We start from the raw sequence: 16,236 nt of genomic DNA, 5'->3' as shown, positions 1-16,236 counted from the left end.
TTCAAGCGTGTGCATTGGTGAGAGAGAGAGCCTCAGAGAGAGAGACAGGCAGACAGACAAACCGACAGACAAAGACAGAAAATTACAGAGACAGAAAGAGAAAAACATCTTTTTTCGCGTTCAAGCTCTATCAGTATCACACACATTAAAATGTACAGTTCAGTTAGGAATGGCGAAAGTTACTCTTGCTGGATTTATTCTCCAGATATTAATGCTGTATGTAATTAAAAGAAAATGCTGCAAATGGATTCGCTCGAGATGCCGCAAACAGGTTATATTTTGATGTAAATTTGAGAAGGAACATCTCCTTCTTCGTTAAGCGTTAAGCGCAAGAATGGAATTCATTATCCAAACAAACAACCCTTTTGTTTACATGCATGTCTTCAAAAATTTGAATAACAAAGTCATGTAGAAAATGAGCTGTCCAACATTCAAACAATGCCATTTGATTCATTTAAAGCTTAATTATAAACCTTTCTAATATAAAAACAGTTACAATCACTACACATTTATGTCAACAATTTCCAGTAATCTGTTTGACGTTAATTCGTGTGACAAATAAGTTCATAAGCTGCCTATTTGTCACTCACGTTGCCCACAACCACCATGTTTGTTCATTCAAAATATTGCAGAAGAACAACTAAAAGTCACATGAATCATTAGCTGTGTCTTGAGTAGTCATTTTTCAGGCAATGAATTTTAAACAAGATATATGACCTTCAATAGATGGTCACATTAGGTCATAATTTACAATTTCATCAGTCACACTAGTAGCTCAACTCTACATTTTCTTTCTCGTTATCAACCATGCATAAGTCTTTTGTGCATTTAAAAAAAATGAGATTCTCAACAAAATAACAAAATAAAAATAAAAACATAAAAAAACCTTGACACACTGTACCTAAAATGAAACTGATAAAAATTTGATTGATAAACTGTGGGGAAAATATCACAATATTATTCTTCAGTGGCTGGAACTTCAAGACATAGTGAAAAATATAACTCGGCATTAAATAATTATTGACCAGTCACTGCCAGAATTGGATTAAATCTTGGAGGAAAACAATGTTTAACAAGTATAGTGGTTTGCCATTTTGATGTAACATAGGATTGAAAGATGATACAGTTTACATAGCAGCCTCAAAGTGGGCACTGTCATTGCTGATTATTACGAAATGATGGGTTTTCTACATGTGAAACTAGCAGCAAAATGCCATTCAACACTTGCTAGGAATTGTTTTAGAAGTCCCTCTGGTTCAACAAAAAGTCATGCTAAAATATTGCACATGCAGTTTTCAAACTACCATTTAGAAACAAAACATTAAAAACTATTGTTTCTTTTGATATTTTCCTGTTAACTTCTTTGCTTTTTGACCACGAGATAATGAGCAAAATCTTGTTGAGCCATGCTTACAGACTGGAGGGGTATACTTGATCCAAACAAGAGAATAGACTGGGAAAGGACATCGGAAAGTATATATATCCTATCACCAGAGGGGCAGGTACCACTGTAAACTGGTTAATATTTTTACCAAAAGGTACCTGTCGTGAAGGGCACCGGCAAATTGACATAATTTCAAACCTTGCTATTGCAATCACCTGACTATAACAACCACTTTTGGTCAGGTCGGCATGTGGTCATTATAAACAAGTTTGACTGTAGTACCCCCTGTAGAACAGAATGAAAAAATTGCTAGCAAGTGTTGAATAACTTAATAACTACGTCTGATGTAAAAAGCCAATGAATGATAAAGATGCACAGGCATAAATGAAGCTTCTGCTGAATTTGTTGACTTATTTTACAGCAGATGGTCCTACTTTTTAATATTAAATTATGATTTAATTGAGAGAGGATTCAAATCAGAGTTAATGATGTGGAGGGAAACCGATGATCAAACAAAGTTATGAAAAATGACAAATTGTAAAAAAAAACCACCAGAGATAAAACAGAATAAAATGAACTTCTTTGGTTTCAGATTCTGATTTTCTAGTGAGTTTAAAGTTTTGTTTACACTGAATAAGATTTTCATACAAACATGGATGAATGTAAGAATTCAATTTTCTGATTTTTTGAAGAAACGGTATACGTTTCTGAAATATACTAGGTGACTGACTTTTAGATTTCATATTGGACTAGTTTATCTTACACAGTGTGCCTCCAGTGTATAAATGAGAATGTGACTTGAAGCATTTTGATACACTGTTTTGTAATGGCATCAGCCTCTTGAAATGCTAGTATGATAATGACATTTTAGGCCTATTTTCAGTACTATTTACGTTTAAAATAAATGCTATGGTTTTAGAGATCACTTTCTCTTAATGGCAGCATCTTTTGCGTCGTTGTTTATACTTACTAGCTATTTACAATACTGTACAGCTGGCATGAAATTAAACCGGCTGTGTCAAGTTTTCCCTGTACACAATTTATACTCTGTTGTGGTTCGCGCTATATAAGCTCCCCATAATAAAATAATAATATAATTATACGACACAATGTTTTCAGCCCTGAATAAAGAGAGACAAAAATTGACTGTACAATAGTCTCAGGGTCACATCACTTACATGTATTAATCTACAATCCTAATTGCACTCAACAGGTTCATCTCTCTCTGGGTATACAGGCATAATTTGTCTCCTTTACAATAGTGTGTTAAACATGATCTATACATGACATGCAGTTGTTAAACGTGATTTATAAATACAACAATTATCTCTGATAATGTTAACCCCAGTGCATACGTTTCAAAGTCTCTGCTGCCTTTCACTACATATAAATATCATCACCAAACCCTGTAGACACATCCCATCTATGATTGTATCATCATCCATCCCGCCCCCCTCACCCCCCCCCCCCCCCAAAAAAAAAAAAAGGTTTACCCCCTTGCATTCCTTGGGGTTGGACTAATTCTCAAGAATATACATATGCACAATAAGCGTTACTGAGTAACATAATCCACTGTCAAATTTGGGCAACTTATTATATTATAACAAGAGTATGCTGAACAGTGAAGCACAGGCATGTTGCAGCCAGCACACCAAGTTATGTTATCCTGCTTAAACCAGCCTCTCAATTGTTTGTAATATATACAGGGTGGGCCATAAAAAGTGTCCACATTTAATTTGTTAATATTTTTCCTGTAAAGTGATATTTTCTTTTCTGTTTCAGATAGAATTTGAGACAAGCATCTTAGAATTCTTTTAAAGCCTGAATGGATCGCATTCCAGTACAGGAAAGGACCAAAATCGTTGAACTTTACTTTGCTACCTATTCTGTGGTTCTCGCCCAGCGCGCTTTTCGGAGAGAGTTCCCTGGCACATACTGTCCATGTGCGAGAACTGTGAAGCGCCTCGTGGATAAATTCAGGAACACTGGTCGACCACTATGTCCTTTATTGTTATCTGCGAGACTACCAGTGTTCCTGAATTTATCCACGAGGCGCTTCACAGTTCTCGCACATGGACAGTGTGTGCCAGGGAACTCTCTCCGAAAAGAGCGCTGGGCGAGAACCACAGAATTGGTAGCAAAGTAAAGTTCAACGATTTTGGTCCTTTCCTGTACTGGAATGCGATCTATTCAGGCTTTAAAAGAATTCTAAGATGCTTGTCTCAAATTCTATCTGAAACAGAAAAGAAAATATCACTTTACAGGAAAAATATTAACAAATTAAATGTGGACACTTTTTATGGCCCACCCTGTACAACCATGGTGAAGTCATTTCCAACTCGAAAGGCCGTCCTTCATTCAGCCGGAAGTTGACTTCGCGAAGACTTCACAAAGTCTTTTTACCGAAAATTAAGTGCCAAGCTTTGTGTAGCCAGCTCCGTGAAGTAGACTTCACAAAGTCTTTTTACCGAAAATTAAGTGCCAAGCTTTGTGTAGCCAGCTCCGTGAAGTAGACTTCACAAAGTCTTTTTACCGAAAATTAAGTGCCAAGCTTTGTGTAGCGAGCTTTGTGAAGTAGGCTTCGCGAAGTCGACTTTGCCCAATTAATACCAGGCTTCACACAAACTGCATGATGCACACTGGCGAGGACAGTGGTGTAGCCACAAGAACTGTTGTCGTCATTCTTGTTATTCGATTCCTCTCACGGGGGAAGTAATTTCCCACCTCTACACATCACTGCCGTGCACAGGGTCGTAGCGGATGTGCACGGTGGTGTAACTACCAAAACTGTTGTCCGAAACGGGGTTGTACTGATCGCTGTTCCTCAGCCGTTCAGCAGCCTCCAGAAGCTTCCTCTGGTACCACCCCTGCACCTGTTTCTGAACGTTGGCCCCTGCCGCTACTGAGCTGGGCTGAGAGCTAGGGGTGGTGCCAGAACGAAGCTGCTGGGATGGGTTGCTGAAAGGCTGAGGGTTTGGGCCACCGTTTGGCAAACCTGAGTTGACTAGTTGAGAATCTCGGTTACTTTTCAGCCCTGAGTTCACGGGTTGATAGTCTGGGGTGGCATTTCTCACAGGTTGATAATCTGAGCTTGGGTTTCTCAGTGCCATCTTTTGGCAGTCTTGCTGCTGGGGGTTGGAGGCGGTGGGGGTGGGGGTGCTACTTCCCTGTGGGTAGTTCCTGTATGGGTTGATTCCCCGAGGAGATGGGAGGTCAGCAGAGTTCCGTCCCATGGGGACGTAGTCGCTGTGAGAGTTGCCTCCCCCCATGTGCATGTAGGGGGAGCTGGTGTTGCTGGGAGGCCCGAGAGAGAGGCTTCTGTCGGTACTGAAGGAGGAGGAGGGTGTGGTAGACTCTGCCCCCCTCCCTCTCCCTCCCCCCACAGTTCTCACCTGCTGTCCGTCCACCATACGACTGCTGTAGCCCGAGTCCTGGTTGCTGCTGCAGGTCGAGTCTTCCTTGCTGCCCCCGTTGTTGTACACAGGGCTATAGGAGTAAGACTCGTGCCTCAAGCAGCCGTTCGACACGGAGTAGTGGCCGCTTGACACTGGCTCTCGGGGTGACGAGCCATCTGAAACCTTCGTCAAATTGGTCTCAGATTTGCTGACAGAGTTTCTGTTTCCACTGATCTGGCTCTGATAGGGACTAGGAGTTCTTGCGTCAATGCCAGTGACTTGCGCAGGATTGTGCAACATACCGACACTGCCGCTATTTGCTGATTTGTCTTTCACCAATTGTCGACTGCTCTCCCACAGTTCCCTGGGGCTTTCCGTTCGCCTCGTCGGCGATTTGTCTCGAAAGTTAGCACTGTAGCTGTAGCCTTGGAAAGACATAGGTGTGGCAGTTTCACTTGGTCTCCTAGCAGGGTTTTCTGTTGTTGGGCCCTGCACACCAAAACTACCACCAGTTGCGCTACGACCTCCAAGCATACTGGAGTTTGGCAAGTTTTCTTTGGCAGTGGGAGGAATTGATTGAGATCTGTCATACACACTTTGACTACCCACAGTGCTTTGGTTCACAGTTGGTTTTGGGGGCACAGGGGGGTGGGGCTTGTTCCCCACAGGTTTTGGTGGTGGAAGAGGGGGCAGTACTCTGTAACGTGAACCAGACTGGTTGACCAATGGCTGGTCCGACGGCCTGTACTGTGGAGTTGCGTAGGGAGAGTTACTGGAAGGGTGAAAGCTGCCACCCTGAGCACTGCGTTTCACGTCAGAATCTGTGAAATATCCAGAAGTCCTTTCAGCAGAAAGAGGTCTGTGCACGTTGCCATAACCCTGAACTGCTGCTGTGTTAGGGGTCCTATCCTTGGACCCAGGCCTCGACACGTCACTCCTATCACCTGACACAAACCTACCACCGTTTCTCTCGTCCGATACAGATCTGACGTTAGCGCCAGACCATTGTGCAGGATTCCCGCCCTGTTGAGACACTGGCCTGTAAGGATTGTACTGCTGGTTGGAGTGGTCATGGTAACTCCTCCTCATCCCGGAGTCGGTCACATATCCAGAGTAGTCACCGGCAGGCGCTGTGGACTGGGACTGATAATGCGCGCCTTCAGGGCAGTCCAACACACGTTCTTCACTCCTACTGCGAACCCTAACGCTGGAGTAGTTACCGTCCACACCGTCCAAGACAGCATCTGTGGACCGGGTTCTAGATCGGTATCGCTGCGAATCACCAACATCCATGTTTCCGTAAGCAGCAACGCTTCTGTCTGTGTCCTGCACAGACTGGGCGTTGCCGTACAGCGGGTTGTGTTGTTGGTTGCCGTTACCGTTGCCAGTACTCGCTCCTCGCCATGCGGCCGCTGGATTATTGACTAAGGGGCCCTCGCGCCCAGCAGGGTTAAGTCCGTGAATGTTTTCGCCTAGAGGACCCCTTTCGTCTAAATTTGGCTGCTGGCGTGTGGAAGAGCGGGCACGTTCGTTGAGACCCCCCTCGTCGGTTCTGCTGCGAAGAATACCGCGACGGGGCTGGGCAGTTGGCGGGTATTGACTAGGCTGGTTGGGGGAAGCACCGGAGCTAGTGTTAGGGGATCTGGAGGTTAGGTTGCCGTGGGAATGAGCCTGGAGGCTGGAATGTGGGTGTGTGGAAGTTTGGGGCTGGGGGCTGAAGTGAAGCGAGCGTTTGGGAACAGCACCGTACGAGGGTGTCTGACGACCGCCAGGGCCATACCCCGAGTTGTCCGCCTGTCTACCCAGCAAGCCTTCACCCTGATACTTGGGTGAAGCACCGTCTGCCACCCTGTCGTGAGGTTTGCTGTGCACTTCAGCCATTGTCACCACGTTGCCAGTACTGGCGGCCATGCCCTGGTTTCTGTTATTGTGAGAGGGGGTGTTGTTATTGCGCTCCCTGGACTGAACAACGTCTCTGTTAAGGAGATTGTCCGCGCTGCGACCTCTGTCTCCTCTGTCTCTCCTCCTGGTGGAGTCTTTATTCCCTGTGGGCACTTTCCAGCCCCGAATCTGCTCCATGGCGGCTTTACGAGATTCGTAGAACTGCCGCTTCCTGCCCTTCCCGCTGTAGTCTGACACAGACAGCGTCTCGTCGGAGCGAGATCGAAACAGTCTTCCCCCGTCTGGGCCCAAGTGGATGTCGCTGAAGATGTGCCTGGGGGGAAGAGCGGAGTCATCATGGTGATGATCCAGGCAGTGTCCGTATGACGCCAGGCGGTCCTCCAGCCAGCCTTGAACTTGGGTCTGCACGCCTTCGTTGTAAGTCTCCACCACGTAGTTTGTGTGGTGGCGCTCGCGCTGCAACCGCTCCTCCAGGGCTGCCTTGCACGCTCGTCGCTCGGCTTCCAGTCGCTCGCGAGTCAGGTGGTCGAGCGAGTGGGCTTGCTGGGATGTGCGAATGTCGAGTTGCTGGATGCGGTCCTGCAGCACCTGTGATGGATGAGACAGACACTGTAGAACAGTTATTGACACACGTGAGGGGAGAGACAGACACTGTGGAACTGTTGACACACGTGAGGGGCGAGACAGACACTGTAGAACAGTTATTGACACACGTGAGGGGCGAGACAGACACTGTAGAACAGTTATCGACACACGTGAGGGGCGAGACAGACACTGTAGAACAGTTATCGACACACGTGGGGTGCGAGACAGACACTATAGAATAGTTATTGACACACGTGAGGGGCGAGACAGACACTGTAGAACAGTTATTGACACACGTGAGGGGCGAGACAGACACTGTAGAACAGTTATCGACACACGTGGGGTGCGAGACAGACACTGTAGAACAGTTATTGACACACGTGAGGGGCGAGACAGACACTGTAGAACAGTTATTGACACACATGAGGGGTGAGACAGACACTGTGGAACAGTTATTGACACACGTGATGGGTGAGACAGACACTGTAGAACAGTTATTGACACACGTGAGGGGCGAGACAGACACTGTAGAACAGTTATTGACACACTTGAGGGGCGAGACAGACACTGTAGAACAGTTATTGACACACGTGAGGGGCGAGACAGACACTGTAGAACAGTTATTGACACACTTGAGGGGCGAGACAGACACTGTAGAATAGTTATTGACACACGTGCTGATTACTGGTTGGTGTGCACAGGACTTTATATATGGAACTGGTACAGTGGAACAGCCATTTTAGACACCCCCCCCCCCCCCCCCAATTTAAGACTTCCTCCCTTCTAAGAGCCTGTTTTCTCAGATTTTTAGTTGATAACCTCTGTAAATGTACCCCCATTATAAGACTCCTTCCTTTTTAAGATCTAGTTTTCTCAGATTGTTGGCATTCTCAAAAGGGGGTTCCATGCACTGTTTTAACACAGGTGTTCACAAACGCTACAGATACTCAAACAGAAATACTTACATTTCGTCAGAATACTCCACTAATTACAGGTAAGTAACCATGACTAACAATCTCAAAACGATCAATTTTACATGTACATTTTTTACGGTTTTGATAATCAAGACAACAAATCTTAGAACCATGTTGCATATATCTTTTGACCTTTGGACTTACCAATTTTTCTTCATGCAGTATGCAAATATATTCTGACATCACACCATTTTCAAAAACCCATTCCCTCAGCTAAGACGTAACTTGAGCCGTATCCCTTTGGTCAACCAAAACATTTGAAACTTGAATCAGTAAAAAAATGTTTCAGAAAATATTAACACAAAATTATCTTATTTGCACTACAAGGTATGATTCAAATGTGATTTTTGCAGAATCGGCGTATCTGACCCAAATTAGAACAACTCTCCTCCTACATTAATGCACAGTCATGAGTGCCTGAGCCAATCAGAAGAGGCCTTAAGATGGCTTTATTTGAGGTTGGTTTTAAACACTGAGCATATCGTACCTGATGCGAGGCGTCGATGTGTTCATACAGCTCCTCCTTGGTGTGGTGCATGGTTTTCTCCAGTTGGTGAAGGGCCGGTCCACACTGACACACCGGGGTGTAGCCCACCGGGCCCTGCACACACCATCAAGACACTTACAACACTGTGTCACCATCACACTGACACACCGGGGTGTAGCCCTGAAAACTCACACACACCATCATGACACCATTACACTGACACATCGTCATGACACTTAGATGGAACACTGTGTCACCATCACACTGACACACCGGGGTGTAGCCCACTGGACCCTGCACACACCATCAAGACACTTACAACACTTTGTCACCATCAACTGGTGTTGGGGGAATGAGGCAGAGGTGGGGTTAGGGGTATGTGTAATAGCCCACCGGGCCCTGCACACACACCTTCAAGAGCCCTAGAACACTCTGTCACCATCAACTGGGGTTTGAGGAACGAGACAGGAGTGGGGTTAGGGGTATGTATTGGGGTGTATAGCCTACGTTGCCCTGCAAACACAACGCACACCATCATGACACTTAGAACGCTGTGTCACCATCAACTGGGGTTCGGGGGAATGAGGCAGGGGTGAGGATGAGGAGTATGTGGTTAGGATGTTGGAGGTTGTTTTCACAAGTTTCTGATAAAGATTTTGGCCCAAGGAGGATTTAAGAAACCAAAACAACAAATCTAAACCAATATTGAAAATGAATGCAGACATAATAATTTTAAATCATTAAAATTATCATTTCCAGGATACAAACGCATGCACAGTTATACCAACACCAATAACATGCGGTCAAAGACCACTTTCACTGACCTGTTTGACGTTGCCGGCCAGATCCCTGTAGTACTGAGTTCCCTGTCTGGGCACGTACTGGCTGAAGAATCCCGCCACTGGTCGGATTGGCGTCGGCTGAACCTTGCCTGGGGGGACCGGTCTCTTTGCTTGGGTGGCGCTTGACTGGGATGCCTTTTCTTTCTCCTTGTCCTGAAAAAAAGTAGGTTTTGGTGAGAAAAAAAAAATCTACAGCTCCTGTGATGTGGGTGAAAGGTATGAGACATGATTCTGGGGATAGATAGAGAGACATGGGGTGTGTGGAAATAGGTGTCCAAATTTATCGATGCCCCCCCCCCCCCCCTCTCCTTGGTAATTAAAATGTTGTGACTGCAGTCAAACCAATCTATAACAATTACCACCCTTTGGGGTCACCTACCAAAAGTGGTCGTTATAGTGGACAGATGGTCATTATTAACAGGTGGTCGTTATGGACAGGTGAATTACATAGAAAAAACCTTGTCAGGATCCTCTGAGGTATTGGCATTAGAGAGGTGGTCACCAGGGCAGGCTCCATTGTATTTCTACATATACCTCAATGACATTAATGCCTGTATAGCATTTTCAGTTACTGAATACAGAGGAAAAACTTGTCCCACTCACTTTCTTCTTCTTTTTGAAGAAGGAAAAGAGGCCTCTCTCCTTCTCCTGTCTCTCGGGCTTCATGGGCATGTCATCGTCAGGGCACACCACAGGGCCGTCTTCAATGTCAATGTCATCTTTGAAGGTCACCCCTGGCACCTCTCTTGGTTTCGGGCCCGTAGAATGAGGCTAAATAAATTTGAAAATGACACAAAAAAACGTCAAAATTTGAACATGAGATGGCAAAAGATCTACTTATGTACAACAACAACAACAAAAAATATCAGTTTACCTGCAAAGTGTGCATACAAAAAGGTAACATGACTTGGGGTTGAAAATATTCTATGTCCTGTTTATATATTAGTTAACCATTGGTGCTGATCTATGCAGAGCTTAAATGGCCTTATATACGGCTTTCTAGACAAATTTGTTTGGGAGGAAAAATAACCAAAACCTTTCATCTCTTAAATGCAAGCCAGTGCAATCACTTTCCAGCTGCTCTCTTGCTACTATTAAAAAAAATAAAAATAAAAATAAAATTAAAAAAAAAATCTACAAAAGTAAAGTTAAATCTTATTAAATTAGATACGCACGCAAATGTATTACACTACACATAACCTACCCTGGACAAAGAATTGATGATGAGAATGATTTCTGGATGTTCCTTCCTCCGGGCCACGTCTACCGCAGTTTCATTTTGCTGCAGAAAAAAAGTAAGACGTTGCGCTTAGTTGACAGCACAGGGGACACAGTATGAAATAGAACTACACCTTAGTTGACAGCACAGGGGACACAGTATGAAATAGAACTATACCTGTTTTTTCCCTGAACAAAAAAATAGCTGTTAAATTAATCACTGAAATGCCAACTGCACAAAAGGAAAAATCTGGAAATAAAGAGAGAGAGAGAGAGGCCGAGGGAGAGTACAGACAGAGAGACAGACAGAGACAGAAACATATCAATCAAGTTCTAGCCATAAGGTACAATACTCATGAACGTATTAGTTCTTGCAAGCTTGCCGGTGAGCTGCTTTGCAAAAAAATGCATAAAGTGAACGCAAAATTGTTCACATGCATACACAATGCACCTATAAAAACCCACAACTCCCACCAGCAAATATCCCATTCCCGCAGAAGAGAGTAATAATTGACACAAGGATCAGACAGAGGGAAGGCCTATTCCCCGTCATTACAATTCTCACCCAACCTCAATCTGCTGGGTCAAGTGACAGGCAGGGAGAAAAATGTGGACCCCGGTGCAAGCCCCTGCATGTGCACACATTGCGTGTTGACCAACATTACCTGGCAACATTTCTCACCCGCTGGCAGGGCACCGAGAGAGAGAGAGAGAACAAGTCACTGCTACAGTGGAACCCCCTTTTAAGACCCCCGATCGAAAACTCCCTTCCTACACCAGACCCCCGATTGAAGACTCCCTCCCTACACCAGACCCCCGATCGAAGACTCCCTCCCTACACCAGACCCCCGATTGAAGACTCCCTCCCTACACCAGACCCCCGATTGAAGACACCCTCCCTACACCAGACCCCCGATTGAAGACTCCCTCCCTACACCAGACCCCCGATCGAAGACTCCCTCCCTACACCAGACCCCGATTGAAGACTCCCTCCCTACACCAGACCCCCGATTGCAGACTCCCTCCCTACACCAGACCCCCGATTGCAGACTCCCTCCCTACACCAGACCCCCGATTGCAGACTCCCTCCCTACACCAGACCCCCGATTGCAGACTCCCTCCCTACACCAGACCCCCAATTGCAGACTCCCTCCCTACACCAGACCCCTGATTGCAGACTCCCTCCCTACACCAGACCCCCGATTGCAGACTCCCTCCCTACACCAGACCCCCGATTGAAGACTCCCTCCCTACACCAGACCCCAGACTCCCTCCCTACACCAGACCCCAGACTCCCTCCCTACACCAGACCCCCGATTGCAGACTCCCTCTCTACACCAGACCCCCGATTGCAGACTCCCTCCCTACACCAGACCCCCGATTGCAGACTCCCTCCCTACCCCCGACCCCCGACTGAAGACTCCCTCCCTACACCAGACCCCCGATTGCAGACTCCCTCCCTATTAAGACCCTGTTTTCTCATACTGTCTTTCTTTCTTTCTTTGGTGTTTAACGTCGTTTTCAACCACGAAGGTTATATCGCGACGGGGAAAGGGGGGAGATGGGATAGAGCCACTTGTCAATTGTTTCTTGTTCACAAAAGCACTAATCAAAAACTTGCTCCAGGGGCTTGCAACGTAGTACAATGTATGACCTTACTGGGAGAATGCAAGTTTCCAGTACAAAGGACTTAACATTTCTTACATACTGCTTGACTAAAAATCTTTGCAAACATTGACCATATTCTATACAAGAAACACTTAACAAGGGTAACAAGAGAAACAGAATCCGTTAGTCGCCTCTTACGACATGCTGGGGAGCATCGGGTAAATTCTTCCCCCTAACCTGCGGGGGGTCTCATACTGTCTGTTCATAACCTCTGTAAAACAACCCCCATTTCAAGACTCCCTCCTTATCAAGACCCCATTATCTCAGATTTTTGGAGGTCTTAAAAGGGGGGTTCCACTGTACCGGCTGGGGGCAGAATGTCAAACTTTTCTCAAGTCCGGACTTCTAACGCAACCCGACTCTTTGTTCTTCAAATTGGACATTTTAATACACCTTTGATGAATCTGGGGAAAAGGGTGTAAACGGAAAAGGAAAGGCAGCGAGGGTAAATTTCTTTCTGATCACCTAAAATGTCAGCTTCAGGCAAAACCTAGTCTTAGATAAACATTTCAGAAAAAGAACCTGACTTTAATGTAATTATGTGTGCACATAACCTTTCTTTTGATTTAATAAATACTGTATACACTCAGATATGTTCAATGATCTAAAATATTCAACCTCCTGAGACAAACTCAGAGTGCGATTTTTAATTTTTTGTTTTCAAAAACAACAACAAGAAGAATTGTTGGTTAATAAAACGTTTATTGTTAACAAAACAAAACGTTACATTTACTACTACGTCGACGCAGTAGTCTGTTAAGTAGACAGACAGTAGACAAACACTGATACAAATGTGACAGGGAGACTACCGTCGCCCTTCACAGCAGACTGCAGAGTTGACATTCGCCTTTGAAGTAGGCAACACCTGTGGATTGTAGAGTTCTGTTTGTGATGGGGTCTGGCGGCTTTTGTCTCTCTGAATGCATAACAGTTTTTATAGGGCTTAGAAATAAGCTCTAAAATTCTCAATCCTGTTTGATTGGACTTCGCCTCCAAAGGTGATTGTGGTGTTTCGGCACTCGGTTACATTTGCCGTCGTCGACAGGGATGGGACTCGACATGATATGTTCAGGAATGGCGTTATGGCCACTGAATCATTTTTCGTGCTGTTCCCATTCCACGAACCTGGGAGGGACCTAAGCTTGGCGGGTCCATGGTTCGGAACTTTGGGGACAAAGTTCATTCAAACGGGGGCGAGTGTGACAGGGAGACTACCGTCGCCCTTCACAGCAGACTCTGCAGAGTTGTTCGCCTTTGAAGTAGGCAACACCTGTGGATTGTAGAGTTCTGTTTGTGATGGGGTCTGGCGGCTTTTGTCTCTCTGTATGTTCATGGATTCCTTTGCAAATGCATAACAGTTTTTATAGGGCTTAGAAATAAGCTCTAAAATTCTCAATCCTGTTTGATTGGACTTCGCCTCCAAAGGTGATTGTGGTGTTTCGGCACTCGGTTACACAAATAATGAACTTATCTTAGAAGCGTGGATGTAACTCGCTTTTAAGATGCCAGTTACTGAGTTTGGTAATGTTTAATGAATAAATGAATTACAATTTTTTTTTTTAAATGGGATGTACATACCTTGTTTTTGACATGGAGGTCAACATGTGACTCAACCAGAATCTTGGCGATCTTTCTCCTTTTTAAAGCTGCGGCAATGTGAAGTGCTGTGTCTCCATTCTGTCAGAGTGGTGAAAAAAGAATAAAGGCATTATTCTGTGTTCAGAGCAAATGTTTAAGAAGTTTTATGAACATTGATAACAACCAGGACTTGCAGTTATTAAATAAAACAGGAATAAAAACAACACAACAATACAACATCTTCAAAATGTGACAGTTAAGAGACACTAAAATATGTTGGTTTAGGTATATATTTTTATATGGCCTTATTTCACTATCAGTGTCTCTAAAAACTGTCACACTTTGAAGATGTTGTATTGTTATGTTGTTTGTATTCCTGTTTCATTTAATAACTATTTTTTCCCGCCGACCCTAAAACTTTTATTTCATTTATCAAAAAAACAAAATCTTTTGGCACAGTTTGCGAACCATACCGAGACTAAGGAAAGTAACCTCCTTTAAAATCGACTAAATTAAAAAAAATATAAGAAAAAAAAAATAAGAAAGAAAAAAAGCCGACCAACCGACCCTATCTTTTTTGGTCAGGTTACCCTGAACCAACATATATCTTTATTTGGCCTCACAAACATTTTTGTTCTTGCCATCATTTCTTTGACTGACGATACTAATTAAGGCCTGTATAGGCGAACTCCACACAGCAATCACTACAACATTCCAAGGTGTAATCCCATTAATGGCACGGCAGACTGATGGTCATCAAAGCCCTTAAATTTACATGTACCACACAAAACACACAAAAACCTTCTCTTTTTTTTGGAAGGGGGGGGGGAGAAAAGGAAAGGGGGTAGTGGGTAAAAATGAGGAGGAAGAGAGGGTGATGGTGGGGGTTGGTGGGGGTGCCTCACACTCTTCGTTTCTTCATCAGTGACATTTACAGAAACCGACCTCAATGCACTTGGGTAAGAGGAGAGTTAGTGTTTGTACGTTTTCACTGACATTTGCACATAGTGCCATGGTTACGCTAGCCTAGCGCTAGCAGCTAGCAGGTCACAGTGGCTAACCTTGTTTTGCACGTTCAGCTTGCACTTAGCGCTGATCAGAATGCGCGTCACGCCTGCGTGCCCGTACCGTGCCGCTGTGTGCAAGGCCGTGTCACCATACTGCAAAATAAAAACGGTTTATTGTAAATGTCCATGGTTTTGATTAACACCTCTTATCAACAGAGTAAAATGACTAAATTTGGAAAAGAAATAACCTTAAATGATTCAAGCACTATGTAATATTTAAAACGTATAGGCCATTGCGTAGTTACAGTCTTTGAATGCATAAATACATTTCTAAATATAGAACCCTGTACACACACTGACTCTAAACTTGGAGAGGAGCTTAAGACCATAGTACCATGACTTTTGTCATATGAAGATAAACAGCCACACAAAAATCCATCCAAACCTTACAGCTCTTATCAAAAGATACAAACTACAAGGAAAACAGAAATACATCTGCAAGTCTTTTCTGTGACCTTGGCATCAAGACCTTAAACTTAACATTTTACATTCAACATGGAACTTCATCATGCCACACCCTCCAAAGAATCATTAAGATATTCAGTGTTGCGGGGTTGCAAAAAGACAAAAGCGTAGAAGGGCAAAAGCAGTCCAGCATTCGAGCAGTGGCACATATTGAGGACGTCATGGAATCAGTTTTGATCAGTTTTGATCAGTTTTGGCGTAACTCATTTTAGACAGCTTATCAGAAGGAGGACAAAACTGATTATTTTTATAATGAAATAGTGTTTATATTCATTCCTAGTATGGACAGAAAGGTGAAAGAATGTCAAATCATGCATTGTCAATTGTATTTGAGAGAATAATTTTCATGGAGAATGATTTTTTAGTCTGAAGCTCAAAAACTTCAAATTTGCCGAGAATCAAGGTACGCCAAAATTCCCCGATGACATTGATATTTTACTCACGTTGTTCTGAAGGTCAGAGTTCACACCGCCATACAGCAGAACGCGGGAACTCTCGTTGTGTCCGTTCTGGGCTCCAAGGTGCAGCGCTGTGAATCCAGACTGAAAAAAACACAGAGTTTTCATTATGTTTCTTGTTAACTGTGACAACAACAGCTGCAACAACAATATATTAAAACATGCCACAGGCAGACATAGACTGACCGAATGACAGACAAACCCTCTCAGTGT

General features: G+C 44.3%; 1 protein-coding gene across 1 annotated transcript in view; it reads right to left on the bottom strand.

The window, feature by feature from the left end:
• Nucleotides 1-3,264: 3,264 nt before the first annotated feature.
• LOC138963026 (uncharacterized) overlaps nt 3,265-16,236 on the bottom strand; it is a 116,472-nt gene continuing 103,500 nt past the window's right edge. Inside the window, exons 6-13 of the mRNA XM_070335000.1 lie at nt 16,009-16,107; nt 15,095-15,193; nt 14,034-14,132; nt 10,774-10,851; nt 10,173-10,340; nt 9,552-9,722; nt 8,728-8,841; nt 3,265-7,269 (exon numbers count right to left, since the gene is read on the bottom strand). Of these exons, the coding sequence (XP_070191101.1) occupies nt 4,111-7,269; nt 8,728-8,841; nt 9,552-9,722; nt 10,173-10,340; nt 10,774-10,851; nt 14,034-14,132; nt 15,095-15,193; nt 16,009-16,107 (3,987 nt within the window). The 3' untranslated portion in view covers nt 3,265-4,110. The remainder of the gene's footprint in view (nt 7,270-8,727; nt 8,842-9,551; nt 9,723-10,172; nt 10,341-10,773; nt 10,852-14,033; nt 14,133-15,094; nt 15,194-16,008; nt 16,108-16,236) is intronic.

Source organism: Littorina saxatilis, linkage group LG3 (assembly GCF_037325665.1).
Source record: "Littorina saxatilis isolate snail1 linkage group LG3, US_GU_Lsax_2.0, whole genome shotgun sequence".
Lineage (NCBI taxonomy): Eukaryota > Metazoa > Mollusca > Gastropoda > Littorinimorpha > Littorinidae > Littorina > Littorina saxatilis.
Note: the sequence above shows the minus strand (reverse complement) of the source record. Positions and strands in the feature narration are given on the sequence as shown.